Below are 14975 nucleotides of genomic sequence, written 5' to 3' on the forward strand. Positions count from 1 at the left end.
AAGGAAACCAGCACATGAAGAACAACCCAGGTAAGGGAGGGGGATTCTAGTGTGGGAAGATAGAAGGAGGGGAGATGCAGCTCCTTGGGACTGGGCACAAAAAGGTGAGTTTGGGAAACAGGGGAACTTAGGACCAGTCTGCTTTTACTGTAAAGAAAATGGACATATTAGAAGGAATTGCCCCCAGAAAGAAAAGGTTCTATGACACTGGGCAAAAAGGAGAATTGGAAGACTAGGGATGTCAAGGGCTCTACCTTCTCATGACAGACTACCATCAGGAGCCCTTGATAACTTTAGAAATAGATTCCAGGAGAAAGAATTTGAATTCTTAGTAGACACGGAAGCTGAAAGAACTTGTGTTTGTAGAATCCCAAAGGGGGCAAGTAGTAGGTGCAAAAGGAGAGGAGTTCAAGGTCTCAGTTTTAAAGGAAGTAAAGTTTGAAGGGGCAAATAAAGTAGGAATCAGGGATGTTCTATTAGTTCCAGAGGCAGGGTGCAATCCATTAGGGCAGGATTTACAGGTGCATTAGCAGTTAAGAATTGGAGTACTCTCAGAGGAAGGAAAAATGGTAGTTAATCTTCTCCCATTAAGGGAAGAGGATGAAGGCAAAATTCATGAGATGATGTGGGCAAAACTGAAAAATCAAGGCAAATTGAACATGAAACCTATAGTAATAAAATGAATTGATGAGAGCCATCCAGTCCAGGTACGACAATATCCACTCTCCCTGGAAGGGAAATGAGGACTACGGTCAGTGATCCAGGACCTACTTGAGGACAGGACCTTAGAACCTTGTATGTCCCCCCATAATACACCCATATTGCCAGTAAAGAAGTCAGATGGGACTTACAGGCTTGTCCAAGATTTGAGAGAAGTGAACAAAAGAACTCTGAATGGATGCCCAGTAGTGCCTCACCCCTATACACTACTATTATCCCTACAGCACACCAGTGGTTTAGCATGACAGACCTAAAAGATGCTTTTTGGGTGTGCCCACTGGCAGAGGAAAGTAGAAGTAGGGATACATTAACGTTTGAATGGGAAGACCCTGATTCTGGGAGGAAGCAACAGCTTCAGTGAGTGGATTGGGTTATCCCAAGGGTTTTCTGAATCCCCAAACCTCTTTGGTCAAGCCCTAGGAGAAATAATACAACTCTTTTCCATTAAACCTGAGATAAAGCTCATCCAATATGTAAATTATTTGCTTTTCTCAGGATGGGAAGAAAAAGAAGTTTGGGAATCCACCATAGTGTTGTAAATTTTCTGGGGAACCAAGGACTTTGGGTATCAAAAGGTAAACTCCAATTTGTAGAGTGGGAAGTAAAATTCCTAGGACATGTGATTTGTCAAAGGAGCTGGTGGCTGAACCCTGAGAGAATTACAGGGATAGTGTCACACCCATGGCCAAAAACTAAGAGAGAAGTCAGAAGGTTTTTAGGCCTGTTGGGATATTGTAGGCTATGGATTGAAGAATACATGCAGACCATTCAGTTCTTGTATGAAAAGTTCGTTGAAGAAGAGATTAGATGGGAAGAAGATGAACAAAAGTTTGAAGCTTTGAAGCAAAAATTAGTCAGTGCATTGGCACTGAGTCTTCTTGCCTTAGACAAACACTTCTATTGTTTGTCGCTATAGAAAAATGGGTAGCACATGGAGTGTTAGCCCAGGACTGGGGAGGATCCAGGAAACCAGTGGCTAATTTATCAAAATTACGAGACCTTATCAGCTGGAGGTGGCCAACCTGCATTCAGGCTGTGGCAGTGACTGCCCTGCTCCTAGCAGAAAGCAAAAATTAACTTCTCGGGGAAAATTGAAGATATATATCCCAAACTCAGTAAGGAGTATCCTGAGCCAAAAGGCTGAGAAATGGCTCACTGATTCCTGAGTGCTAAATTATGAAGCCGTCTTAATACAAAATGGTTTAGAGCTAATATTGAGTAACCAAATCAACCCTGCCCAGTTTTGTATGGAGAACCAGATGAGAAACTAATACATAATTGCCTAGAGGTTATAAACTATTAAACTGAAGGAAGAGAGGACTTAACAGATCAACCACTCCAAGGTGGAAAACGATTGTACATCGATGGATCTTCCCGGGTAATAAAGGGGCACAGGGTATTGGGGTACGCTATAGTGCATGAAGGGTTGGTGGCCATAAAAAAGAGAAAGTTACTTTCCAACTGATCAGCCCAAGGTGTGAGCCATATGCCCTAAAGTGAGCTCTGGAAATATTAGCATGGAAATGGAGAACAACATATACAGATTCAAAATACACTTTTGGAATAGTGCATACCTTTGGAAAAATCTGGGAAGAGAGGGGGCTATTCAATTCAAAGGGAAAGGGACTATTTAACAAAAAAATTATTTTACAAGAGTTAGAAACCTTACAATTACCAGAGGAAGTAGTGGTGGTTTATGTTAAAGGACATCAAAAAGGGGAGCAAGGGAACAACTTAGCCAATTTAGAAGCTAAAAATGCAACTGAATCAGAGACAGAAAAACTAATAATAGTACTAACACCCATGAGAGAAATGCAAAAAGTCCTGATATTCAGTGGGACATAAAAGGAAGAACGCCTCAAAATGGGAGCCAAGAAAAATAACAAAGGGAAGTGGAGATTAGCAGATGCGAGGCAAATGTTGAATAAGGCCTTTGCCAGGAAAATACTAGAAGGCATACATGGAACAACACAATGGGGTACAAAAGTGCTAAATGATCAATTTCTAAGGGATTGGGGATGCAAAGGAATTTTCAGAATAGCTAAGCAAGTAAGTGAATGGTGTGTGATATGTCAACAAGTAAGTAACAAAATTATTAGGAAAACACCCAGGGGAGGTTGAGAACTAGCCTTAAGGCCCTTTCAAAACATCCAAGTAGACTTTACTGAGCTTCCCCAGGTACAATGGTGGAAGTTTTTGCCAATGATAGTAGAACACGTGACTCATTGGGTAGAGGTAGTACCCACTGTGAAAGCCAATGCCAATGTTGTGAGTTAAACCGTTCTAGAATCAATCAGTCCCCGATATGGAATGGCAAACAGGATTGATTCAGACCAGGAAACTCATATGACATCGAAGATATTGCAGAAAGTTGTTCAGACCCTGGGAGTAAAATTGGAATTACATGCTCCATGGCGTCCACAGAGTTCCGGTCAGGTTGACAGAATGAATGAAACTTTTAAAAGAGCTCTAGTCAAGCTGATGATTGAAACCCAAATGTCATGGACAAAATGTCTCCCTTTGGCCTTAATAAGAATAAGAACCCAGCCTCGTCAGGTCTGGGGGTGTCACCCTATGAAATGATGTTTGGGTTACCCTTCCGGACCTCACCCCAGAAGGTTGCCACCTTGTGGGATCTCAGCACCTCAGGACTGAGGTGCAGAGTGACCGAGACCACCCTTGGGGGGCTCGGGAGTCCTGGAATGTTGCCAGAAGTGTCTGGTGGCTGGACTTTGATCCTACACAGGAGACGACACCTGTATGAGGATGGGAGGATTTCACTGGGTGAATGGTGAAGGGATAAGTTAATTAGAGTGAAACACAGGGTTTAGGATTTATGTACAGGGGGGTCTAAAGAAGTAAGATGGAGGAATTGGGGCGTGTCCTGTCCTTCTTCTTCTTCTTCTTCTTCTTTGCCTCCATCTTCTGTGGTGATGTTGGCACTTTGGGATTGGTTATTACTAAAAGTGCACTGGTTAATAAGGGTAAAAGGTATTGGGGAGAAATGATAAATATGTACATATGTATATGTAACTTCGAGTATAAAGATAGGTGACCGCCTCGGGGGCTCGCAGTGTGCTCATGGCTGGCTGCTGAGCAGACCTCTGTTGGGCCAAGAGAAAATCTTTTAGATAAACAATTAATAAACACTGAGACCGAGAAAAGATCTGAAGCCTCTTCTCGTCCTTTGAAGTGCGGGCTGTCCAAGGCCACCCCGGGCCTTTCCAGGTCACCTAAACAGCCGAGAAACCGACAACTGACTATGGGTAGCAGCCACATAGGCACGGTAGATGGGAGTCAAAGCCATACTGGACCTCTGTGATGTCCTTTTGTCCATTCCAAATAAGTGTGTCTGAGGAAAATCTGAGATTTTTTTTCACCTGTTCCCACTTGTCCTTGCCCACATCAACAGATGCTGGTGTGACTCATTCAAGAGAGAGAGAAAATTTTTTACTTAATTGTTCAAGCAAAATGACTTAGAGAAAAAGAAAAGGGGGGAGTTTTATAGATGAGTGATTGTATGGTTGACTCTCACGATTAAAGGGTGAATATTAAATATATGTTAAGAGAAGTTTTGTAGATGTATAATTATCCTTCCCCTCCCCCTTGCATTGTTATCACAGGACGGCCTCAGTAGTTGGGGAATTTGGGAGGGTCAGCTTGTTACTATGGCAGCACCTGACCTCCAATCAAGGTGTAAGACAGTGATCTCCACCACTAGACAGAGAAAAAGGAGTCGATTGACAAGACTTTGGGAGGGGCTAGAGATATAAAACACAGAGCATCCATTTTGTAGATGAGCACATGATGACTGAATTCTTTGCTTCTGGCGCTGTATTCTTTTCTTTATTCAGTCTTCTGTTGTATTTGAAAAGATATGAAAATCAAGACCCTTCTGTTGTATTTTGATAAGGACTTAATAAACCATTGAAAATATTGAAAGTGAAAATCATGTCTCACATGGGGTTGGGGAATCTGAGGCATGGCTGTCCACAATGGACTCCAGTTCCAATGTATAACTCTTCTGACATGGCCAGACCCCCTTAGGAGAAGCACTACAGCAATATCAGGAATGGAATGCTGCAATCACCTCTTCTCAAAAGAGAAAAGTAATAAAATACAGTCTTTAAAATAGGATTACATATTTCTTAGAAGCTCATTGAAATATTTCTCCGTAACTGTAAAAGGAAATCTTCCTGATGAACTGCTCCAGACCAGAGGGAAATCAAGGCAGAGCCATGGTTTGTCAAGACTTGCCTGATCCTAATGAGCTGAGTGCATTTGAAGCTGAGCCCTTGAACCTCAGGGCCTGAGAGGTGATTGCACAAACCTTTCCAGGAGTCAAAGTCAGAGGAAAGACCCAAAGTTTCTAAAAGCATGAATGGGTCCCACTGAGGTCCCTCTCCAAAACAGGCTCCTCATGGACTCCTTGCAGGAGAGAATTGGAGGCCAGGATGGCACAAAAACCTCTCAGAGATGGAGAGTGGAGAAAGAAAAATCCAAAGTACCTTAAAACCTTGAGTACCTCAAAGCATTAATGAGCCCCACTGAATGTCAGTACAAAGCTCTCAAGGGACTCATTAAAATAGATAAGTGGGGCCATGATTGCACAAACCTTTCACAGAGTCTGTATCCAAAGGGCAACACCAAGTACCTTAAAATAACTGAAGTACCTTGAAGCATTAATGAGCCCCACTGAGTGTTGTTACTGACAAAGCCTCTCCAGGACTAATTACAGCAGATAATTGGAGGCCATGATTGCACAAAGCTCTCAGAGACTCCAAGGCAAAAGCCAAACCCAAAGTCCTTTGAAAAACCTGCAGTCCCGGGGAGCATTCAGGAGCCCCCAGGGCCATTCCTGAGCAAGGCTCCCCAGCGACTCCTTCCAGCAGATCCTTGAGGCCACTGGGATGTGGGCTAGTGGGGGATGCTGAGGGCAGGACAAAGGGCTTACAGTGCCTAGCCTGGCTGGGGCTGTTCCAGGAGGCCCCAGGGCCTCAGCAAAAGGTGTATCCTCCCAGCCCTTGGTGGCACAGACCCTGCTGTGCCCCAGGGCACCAAGACTTGGCTTCTCTTTGTCCCCACCTGTCATCACTGCCTCCAGTTCTCTGCTCTGCCTGGGGCCTGGGGACACTTTCTCTGTTGTGTTCCTCAGTGGGACCCATTAAAAGTCCAAGAAACCTTGGAATTGGATTCTGACTTGGAGTTCTGGAGAGGTTTCTTCAGCTCCCTCTCAGGGACTGATGTTCAGGGCCTCAGCACAAAGCCCCAGAGGCTCATTAAAGTCCTGGTGCTGTGTCTGTGCTGCTAAGCTGGGCTGGGCTCCTGGCACAGAGACAGTTCCTGGTAAGCAAGAAGAGCTTCAAAAGCACATTTCCCTTGATGAGCAGCTCTTCTGCCAGCCCAGCAGGGCTGGGGCACTGCCTGCAGCCACCCCAGGCACAGCTCAGAGGCACAGAGAGTTTCAATCAGTCAGGGCTGGGAAGGGGCTGAGAAGTGCCTGGGGCAGAATCATTGCCAGCCCTTGGCACAGGAACCTCTAGCTGCAGGACAATGCAGCTGCAGCTCCTGGAATGATCTCCTCAAGCTGGAACATCCCAATGCCTACAGACCCTGTGAGTACCTTCTCTGATTGTCTCTTGTGCAGAGCAGCCAGGGGTGCCCAGGGCTGTCCTGCAGAGCAGGGTCCTGCAGCCCAGGGTGCTGTGCTGGGGCAGGGACTCTGCTGCCTGCCAGGGACAGCTCTCAGTCAGCCCTGGCAGCTGCTCCCAGTGCTGGGGGATAAGATCTGGGTGGGAGGTGACAGCTGGTAAGGCTTGGAAGTGTTCTGCTTGTGTGGGGAGGATGCTGCATTGTTCAGGGCTGCTCTTAGCATGGCATTTAACTGCAGCACATTTGCAAGTAGATTATACAGGGAGCATAGCAAGGCAGGGGCTGCATAAAAGCGAAAATCCTGCTTTTTTAATATACTGCTCAGGGTTGCCTGGATGGAGCCTATAGATTTTCATCTCTCAGTTCAGAATGGAACAATAAAAACATTTTGTCTCAGATCTGAATAAAGCAGGCAGTGACAGATATCTGCACAGGGCCCCTTTGAGGCAGCATCAGTGTCTCTTTTCCAGCCTCCTCAGGGTTGCTCTGACATTCCTATCAGAGCCTGCAGAGCCAGAGCATCCCCTGGGCAGTGCCAGAGCTGGGAGGGGTCTTCAGGGCAGAGCTGAGCCCCCAGGGCTGGGCTGGGCTCTGGCAGCACTGGCAGGGCCCAGCCCTGGGCACAGGGAAGCAGCTGCTGGCAGGGACTGCTCCAGGCAGCAGAGCCCTGGGCAGGCAGTTGGGGGAAAGTGCCCCCAAGATGTGCTGGGATATTTCAAGTCCTCTCCAAACCCAACTATTACATGATTACTTTTCTTACAGATCCCCATGCCAAGACAGCTCAAATTTCCAACAGCAGCTCCATCAGCCACTTCCTCCTGCTAGCATTGGCAAACACGCGGCAGCTGCAGCTCCTGCACTTCTGCCTCTTGCTGGGCATCTCCCTGGCTGCCCTCCTGGTCAATGGCCTCATCATCAGCGCCGTAGCCTGCAGCTACCACCTGCACACGCCCATGTTTTTCTTCCTGCTCAACCTGGCCCTCAGCGACCTGGGCTCCACTGTCCCCAAAGCCATGCACAATTCTCTTTGGGACACCAGGGACATCTCCTACAAAGGATGTGCTGCACAGTTATTTCTGATTTACTTCTTCCTTGGAACAGGACTTTCTCTTCTGATCATCATGTGCTATGACCGCTATGTGTCCATCTGCAAACCCCTGCACTACGGGACCCTCCTGGGCAGCAGAGCTTGTGCCCACATGGCAGCAGCTGCCTGGGCCAGTGCCTTTCTCTATTCGCTGCTGCACACAGCCAATACATTTTCCTTGCCCCTGTGCCATGGCAATGTCCTGGGCCAGTTCTTCTGTGAAATCCCTCAGATCCTCAAGCTCTCCTGCTCAAATTCCTCACTCAGGGAACTGGGGCTAATTGCAGTTAGTGCCTGCTTGCTATTTGGTTGTTTTATGTTCATTGTTTTCTCCTATGTGCAGATCTTCAGGGTCGTGCTGAGGATGCCCTCTGAGCAGGGACGGCACAAAGCCTTTTTCACCTGCCTCCCTCACCTGGCTGTCGTCTCCCTGTTCATCAGCACTGTCATGTTTGCTCACCTGAAGCCTCCCTCCCTCTCCTCCCCATCCCTGGATCTGGCTGTGTCAGTTCTGTACTCAGTGGTGCCTCCAGCCCTGAACCCCCTCATCTACAGCCTGAGGAACCAGGAGCTCAAGGCTGCTCTGAGGAGACTGATGACTGGGTGCTTTCAGGAACATTAAACTGCTGGTCAATTTCTGCAAATCACTTGTAATAAAACTAGTTTTTGATACTTCTTGTTGGTTTCATTTTGGAGATTTCTTTCCTTTGTTTTAGTTTTTCCATTCTGTCCACAAAGAAACATCATTGCTTGTGCTATTTCTCATTTTGTTTCTCTCCATGTTCCCTGTGGCCACAGACTGTGTCAATGGGGAACTGCTCTCTTGGTGTATTTAAAGGAAGTAAAGGATGTCCCAGCAAAGTTTTCTGCAGAGATGCCCTTTTGTTGCCTTCTCTGGAGCTGCAGCAGCAATGTCTGTGTGCAGAGCTGGGGGCAGATCAGTTCTGGCACATCAGCCCTGATCCTGCTGGCCACACCATTCCTGAGCCAGGCCAGGAGCCACTGGCCTTCTTGGCCACCTGGTCACACTGATGGCTCATGTCCAGCCTGCTGTTCATCAGTCCCTGCAGGTCCCTTTCTGCCTGGCTGCTGTTCAGCCACTCCATCCCCAGCCTATAACACTGGGGCCAAATTGCAGGGCCGGGTACTTGGATTTTTTAAACCTGAAATTGCTGGATTCAGCCCCTCAATCCAGCCTGTCCAGGTCTCTCTGCAAAGCCCTTCTATGCTCCCACAGATCAACACTCACATCCACCTTGGTGTCATCTGCAAAGATGTCCTAGGTTCCAGGGGGCCCCTCAGTGTCACAATGGCCTCTTGGTTACACAAGGCCCTGGACTGTCACACTGTTCTCCTTTGGTCCATGAGACCATGCAGAGCAACAATGGTCTCCTTGGTTCCGTGGGGCCCCAAAATGTGACAATGGTCTCCTTGGTTCCATGGGGCTTCACATGTTCTTGTTTGTGCTGCAGTTTCACAGTGGCCCCTTGGTTCCATGAGGCCCCAGAGTGTCACAATGGCCCCATGGGTACATGAGGTCCCACACTGTCACCATGGTCTCTGTAGTTCCACAAGTCCCCTCAGTGTCACAATGGACTCCTTGTTTCCACGAGGCCACACAGTGTCACAACGTTCTTCCAGATCCCCTGAGGGCCCTCGTGTCACAGTGACCCCTTGGTGACACAGGATCCTGCACTGTCACAATGTCCCCGTGGTTCCATGAGGCCCCGCAGTGTCAGAATGGCCCCTTGGTTCCACTGGGCCCTGGAGTCTCCCAATGGTCTCCTTGGTGTTCTAGTGTCAAAATGGTGAAACCCCTTGGTTACACAAGGCCCTGCAGTATCACAATGGCCTCTGTGGTTCCACAAGGACCCAGAGTGTCACGGTGCACTGCCTGGTTCCATTTGGCCCCAGAGCACAACAGTGGACCCCTGGTTCTGTGGGGCTGCATGGTGTCACCATGGTCCTCTTAGTTCCATGAGGCCTTGCAGTGTCACAATGGCCCCAGAGTGTCCCAATTATCACAGAATGACAGAATCAAATAGACTGGAAAAGACCTTTGGGATCATCAAGTCCAACCAATGCCATCCTGGCATAAATATTTCTGATTAAGGCAATTGTGGCCAATTATTACCATAATAGGTAATACATATTTATATAAATATATCTGCCCATGACAGGAACCCTGTTAATGTCTGAGACATCCTGGGTCTTTGGCAGCCTGGGGACTCCTGGGATGTCACCGTGGAGCCCCCGTGAGTGCCTGTGACAGTTCGGTGCCTTTGCAGCACAAGGTCCCCTGGGATGTCACCATGGAATGGCTGAGACTGCCTCTGACGACAGGGCTCTTTACCATCCCCAGAAAGCCCTGGGAGGTCTCCATGGAGCCCCTGTTTGTGCCTGTGACATTCCAGCTCTAGAACAGCCTGGAGACTCTTGGAAGGTCCCCATGGAATCCCTCTGAGGGCCTGTGACAAATCTGATCCTAAGCAGGCAACCATCACCAGCCCCCCTGTTGCTATGGTCAGTCCCTTGGCAGCTCCATGGAGACCCCGTGCCAGGGGTGGTTGCCATGGACACCAGCTCAGGCCACAGCCACAGCCCGTTGCCATGGCAACCATTGGCAGCCCCATCCCCAGGCTCATGGGATCCCAGAATCACAGAATTGGCTGAGCTGGGAGGGACCCATCAGGATCCTCCAGTCCAACTGCTGGCCCTGCACAGGACACCCCAACAATGCCAGCCTGGGCCTGGCAGCGCTGTCCAAACGCTGCTGCAGCTCAGAGAGCCCTGGAGCTGGGACCCTTCCCTGGGGAGCCTGGGCAGGGCCCCAGCCTCTGGGCAAAAACCTTTTCCTGACATCCAACCGGAGCCTGCTCCGACTCAGCTGCAGCCGTTCCCTCCACTCCAGTCCCTAGGCACCAGAGGGAAATGGTTCCCACAGCCCCAGCCAGGGACCCGTTCCCAAGGCTGCTGCCATGGCCACCAGGGCTGGGACCGGCTGGGATGCTTGTTTTCCACGGGCGGGGGTTCAGGAATGGGATTCCCCAATTTCCTGCCCCCACTAAAACTGCGCTGCCCTCACTGCCCTCCCGCCTCCCATGGAAAGCACAAAGGCAAAGATCCGTGGCTGGGATAAGAACAATTTATTAGGAACAGGAACAAGATAAGGGACAAACAGAACTGAAACATTATTGATAACAGAAGGGATAAATGAAACAGTTTACTGGGAAAACACAACTCACTGGGTCTTCCTGGCCACAATTTCCCCTGTCTGGAAAGGACACCCTTCTTCTCAGGGAGAGAGAGAGAGAGAGAGAGAGTTTCCCTTTTCTGCACCTGGAAATTCTCTGAGGTGGGAGTGAATGTAATGACACAGCCATGATAAGACCCTCATGTTTTTCACTGCCACATCATGACACTGGTAGGGGCAGGGAAAGGGACTGGTGTCTTCCCAGCATGGATCATGGGGAACATGGATCAGCAGGGTTCTTCCCAATGTGGGTTCTCCCATGGGGGATGAAGCTGGAGTGGTGGATGAAGCTGTTCCTGCATTTGTGGCATTTGCAGGGATCCCTTACTGGTGGCTCCGTTGGTGACTGGTCAAGTGAGAGCTGGTGTTGAAGCTCTTCCCACATGTGGCGCACTGGTAGGGCCTCTCCCCAGTGTGGATGCGCCGGTGCTTGATGAGGTCGGAGTTGTGCTTGAAGCCCTTCCCGCACTCAGGGCAGAGGAAGGGCCTCTCCTCAGTGTGAATCCGCTGGTGCTGGAGGAGACTAGAGCTGCTCTGAAACCTCTTCTGACACTGGGGACACTCGTAGGGCTTCTCCCCAGTGTGGATGCGTTGGTGGGTCACAAGGTTGGATCTGTAGCTGAAGCCCTTCCCACACTCCCCACACTTGTAGATATTTCGTGCAGATATTACACGAAACAGCCACCATGGATCCTCAAACTTGTGCAGGGCCCCTAGACTTCTAAAATTCCTTCTAAGGGAGGAGACTGGGAATGGCTGGATCCAATCCCAGCCCCAGTCTTTCTCAAAGGTGTAAAAGATTGGACATTGGAATTGGTCTTTATCGCTATTTGTCCCACAGAATTAATCATAGAATAGCAGATAAATTTATATAAATACAGTTCTGATTTTTTTCTGATCATGATTAGACAGAATGGTTTATTTACACCACAGAGTCAATGAAAAAAATGAGTTATTGCTGCAGTCTTAGGTGGTCTGGACAAAACCTTCCCCGAGAGTGTCTTGTGCCAATGCGTAGGAACCACGAAGAGCACCAGCACACAGACACACACACAGACACACAGATACACACACACACACACACACACGCATACAGAGAAAGAAAGAGAAACGCTGTAAGTGTCCAGAGGCCAAAGAGAAAGGATTGTCCACGGCATAAATGAAGGGAAAGAGGGTGCAATGGAGGGCACCAGGTATCCAATGGTCTGAGGGCGCAGGGGTGGTACAGTGGGAAGGGACCAGTAGGGAATGCCAGGGTACATGGACAGGGTTACACACCAATGGGAAGGGAGAATTCGCCAGAACATGAACATGTAAGTGTAAAAGGGGTAGAGAAGGCCAATGGAGAGGACAGAACTGGGACAAATTAACACAGTGCTGCAGAGCACCATGGGGAAGCCTTTTTTCTCACCTTGAGCTGTGAGGAGTGCCCAGAGCCTGTGGTGTGTCTTTCCAGGGCATTGCTACTGCCTTTTCCCTGGTAGGCTCACAGGTTTGCACAGTTGTGCAGTGTCACAATGACCTCCTTGGTTCTGCAGTCCTGCTGTGGCTGCTGTGTAACAATGGACCTGTGATACCATGAGGCTCCATAGTGTCACCATGGTCCCTTTGGTTGCACAAGGCCCTGCTGGGACATGATGGACCCTTGGTTGCATGAGGTGCCTGGGCTCCCACAGCCCCTCACAGACCCCTATGGCCTCTCAGAGTTCCCCATGGCCCCTCATGGCCTCTCAAGGCCCTTTATGGTGCCTCATGACTGATGGCCCCTCAGAGCCCCTCATGGCCCCTCACAGCCCCAGGTGCAGGGCTCCTCCAAAAGGAGAAGGGGTCAAGTCCTGCTTGTTCTCCTTTCATTTCAGTCCCTTCACAGCCGCGAGTGCAGAAAGGCTGAAATGGAGCCTTTCCCCAGCGTTTCCCTCGGGGTTAACTGTAGGCTGAAGCTCTGTGCTGGCCCCGGCCCCAGTGCCACCCTCCCTGCAGCCTCCAGGCCTTTGCTGTCCCCCCGTGTCCGTTCCCTGTCCCCGAGTCCCGCCCGGCTCTGGCAGCAGCAGCAGCCACAGCGCAGGGGGCGCCGGCCCGGCCCAGCCGGGGCTCCCGGCCAGGAGCAGCAGCAGCGCCGGCCCCTTCCCGCCTGCTCCTGCCTCGGCTCCCAAGGGCTTTTCCCAGCTGAACTCTGGGGCAGAGCAACCAGCACCCACACACAGCCCTGACTGCTCAGGGCCTGCCTGTGCTGCCCTGAGCCAGCCCTCAGAGGAAGAAAGGATCGGGTTCCAGCGCTGTTTACAGCACTGTTTTACTCACCCTGAGGTGACAACAGCAGGCTGCTGGTGCCTTTGCCTTGGCAATTGGAGATCACAGCTGCTCTTGGCCCTCTTCTGCTTGCCACCTGAATTTTATCCATAAAACTGCAAGTGCCTCTTTCAGTTGGTGCTACCCACAGTGCTTTCATGACAGTGAAGTCAGTATTTTTGTCTCGGACATAAAGATCAGCAGATACTGGAACGTCCACCAGCCCCTGAGCACTAAAGTGAGGGGAATTAAAGCCACACAGGCCACATTTGCAGCGCTCCAACAGAGCCCTGTTGCTGGCACTGTTGAAATAGAATAAACTGACAGAGGCCATCACAGAAATTGCCTCCGCAGTGTGGAATTAAATTGAAAAATCCACCAGGAGAAAAAGAAACAAGAACTTCTCGACTCACTTCATTGCTCCTTCCCAGCAGCAGGAAATGCAGATACCCAGAGGTGTTTTGCACTGCTGCTGCCCCCAGTTTGAGCCCAGGCTCTGCCCAGTCCCAGCGGGAACCTGAGCCCAGCCCAGGCAGCTCAGCGCACACGGGGCCAGGCCCAGAGCCCCGGGCACGGCCGCCCATTGCGGGGCAGCGGCGCAGACGGAATGTCCTGCGGCCAAAACTCCTGCTCCTGCCACACAGCGCCAGCCTTTTCCCCCTCCTCCTTCTCTCCCAGCACGGCACAAATTCCAGCTTGGAGAAGGCTGCCCCAGAGTGGGCTTCACCTCCTCATCCAGCCTGAATGTCCCTGCAGAGGAACAGGGCATCTTTCAGGCACTTGCACAAGCCCAGGCTTCTCACTTCATCGGGAATCTGGGATGCAGATGGCCTTGTTAAGAAAGCCAAAAGTCGAGGGAATGGGTTATAGATTACTGAAAAAAAAAGTCACTCATCTTTCAGGCAAGGTTTACCAAGTCATTTCCTGCATTTCTTCTTTTCAGATTCTTTCAGTTGGCTACTCTGGGAAGTCCAGCTTGTACTGGTGCTTATCATGAACTGATTGTGCTCTTGATTTATGCAGCAAAACACCAAATGTGGAATCATCTATATGGGAGTGTTATGAATGATCAGTCGAAAGCCAAATTATAAAAAATGCGAAAAGATTTCTTTATCTTTTTCCACGACTAAAATATGGTCTTCAAAACCACCACAGCCAAAGAGACAGTGTCGAGCCCGGGTTCAGTGCTGGGTGAACCTGGATCCCACCTCTATTGCATCGGAGCCTCCACCATTCACGAGAGCTGCTTCTTGTAGGGATGCTTCATATAGTTTATTATGCCTGAGCAAAGAAGTCCCAGTTTCTTTTGTAACTGCATATTCATAGTTGGTTCTTTCAGTGTGCAGAGCTGGACAATCGCCATTTCCTTGTTGATAGCCAGCACTGATCAGATTCAGGGAAGTCACGTATTCACAGATATCTTTCTGGTGACTTTGGCTATCTTGATCGATGTTATCAATAGGGCAATGATCGCTCTTAGGGGTCTTCTGATGACTCGGGATAATGGTGATCATTACGCTGGGTGTGTCTATTCTTGGGCTAAAGTTCTGATCGTTATCTGACCACCTTCAGGAATTTTGGAATTTGAATAGACTCCTGCCTCTCAGGTTGCTTGTGATCAGAGACTTGGTTGGATTTTGCAATCTTTATGAAATACATGCTTTTATAGCATTAGTTATTTCCCAACATATATTACAACACCACTACAATCTCACAGAAGAAGGCAATCATACAGATCAGCGTATGGTCAAATTGCCCCCTAATTCTCATAAAGTCCATCATCTACTCTGCATACGCTTACTTTGTATTTTTGTTTCTCAGTTATCACAGAACTGAGAGCTGCAAGAAAAAGAGAAAGAAATATGAACAGTCCTTGGGTAAGGGAAATACTGGACTGTCAGGAACTAAAAATAGTTGATAGCATCTGTATCAGGCAAGTTTTTTTACTCTCTACCAGTGTCCATTTCAGGCATC

The 14975-nt window shown here is 49.2% G+C and overlaps 1 protein-coding gene across 1 annotated transcript; it reads left to right on the forward strand.

Annotated features, from left to right (window-relative positions):
* Nucleotides 1–7529: 7529 nt before the first annotated feature.
* On the forward strand, nt 7530–14552 carry LOC134434126 (olfactory receptor 14J1-like; the record flags this gene model as incomplete). The annotated part of the gene is made up of 2 exons (XM_063182816.1): nt 7530–7991; nt 14547–14552. Coding segments are annotated over 2 exons (468 nt in total), but the record flags the coding sequence as incomplete, so codon positions are not given.
* Nucleotides 14553–14975: the final 423 nt, after the last annotated feature.

This window comes from Melospiza melodia, unplaced genomic scaffold (assembly GCF_035770615.1).
Source record: "Melospiza melodia melodia isolate bMelMel2 unplaced genomic scaffold, bMelMel2.pri scaffold_32, whole genome shotgun sequence".
Classification (NCBI taxonomy): domain Eukaryota; kingdom Metazoa; phylum Chordata; class Aves; order Passeriformes; family Passerellidae; genus Melospiza; species Melospiza melodia.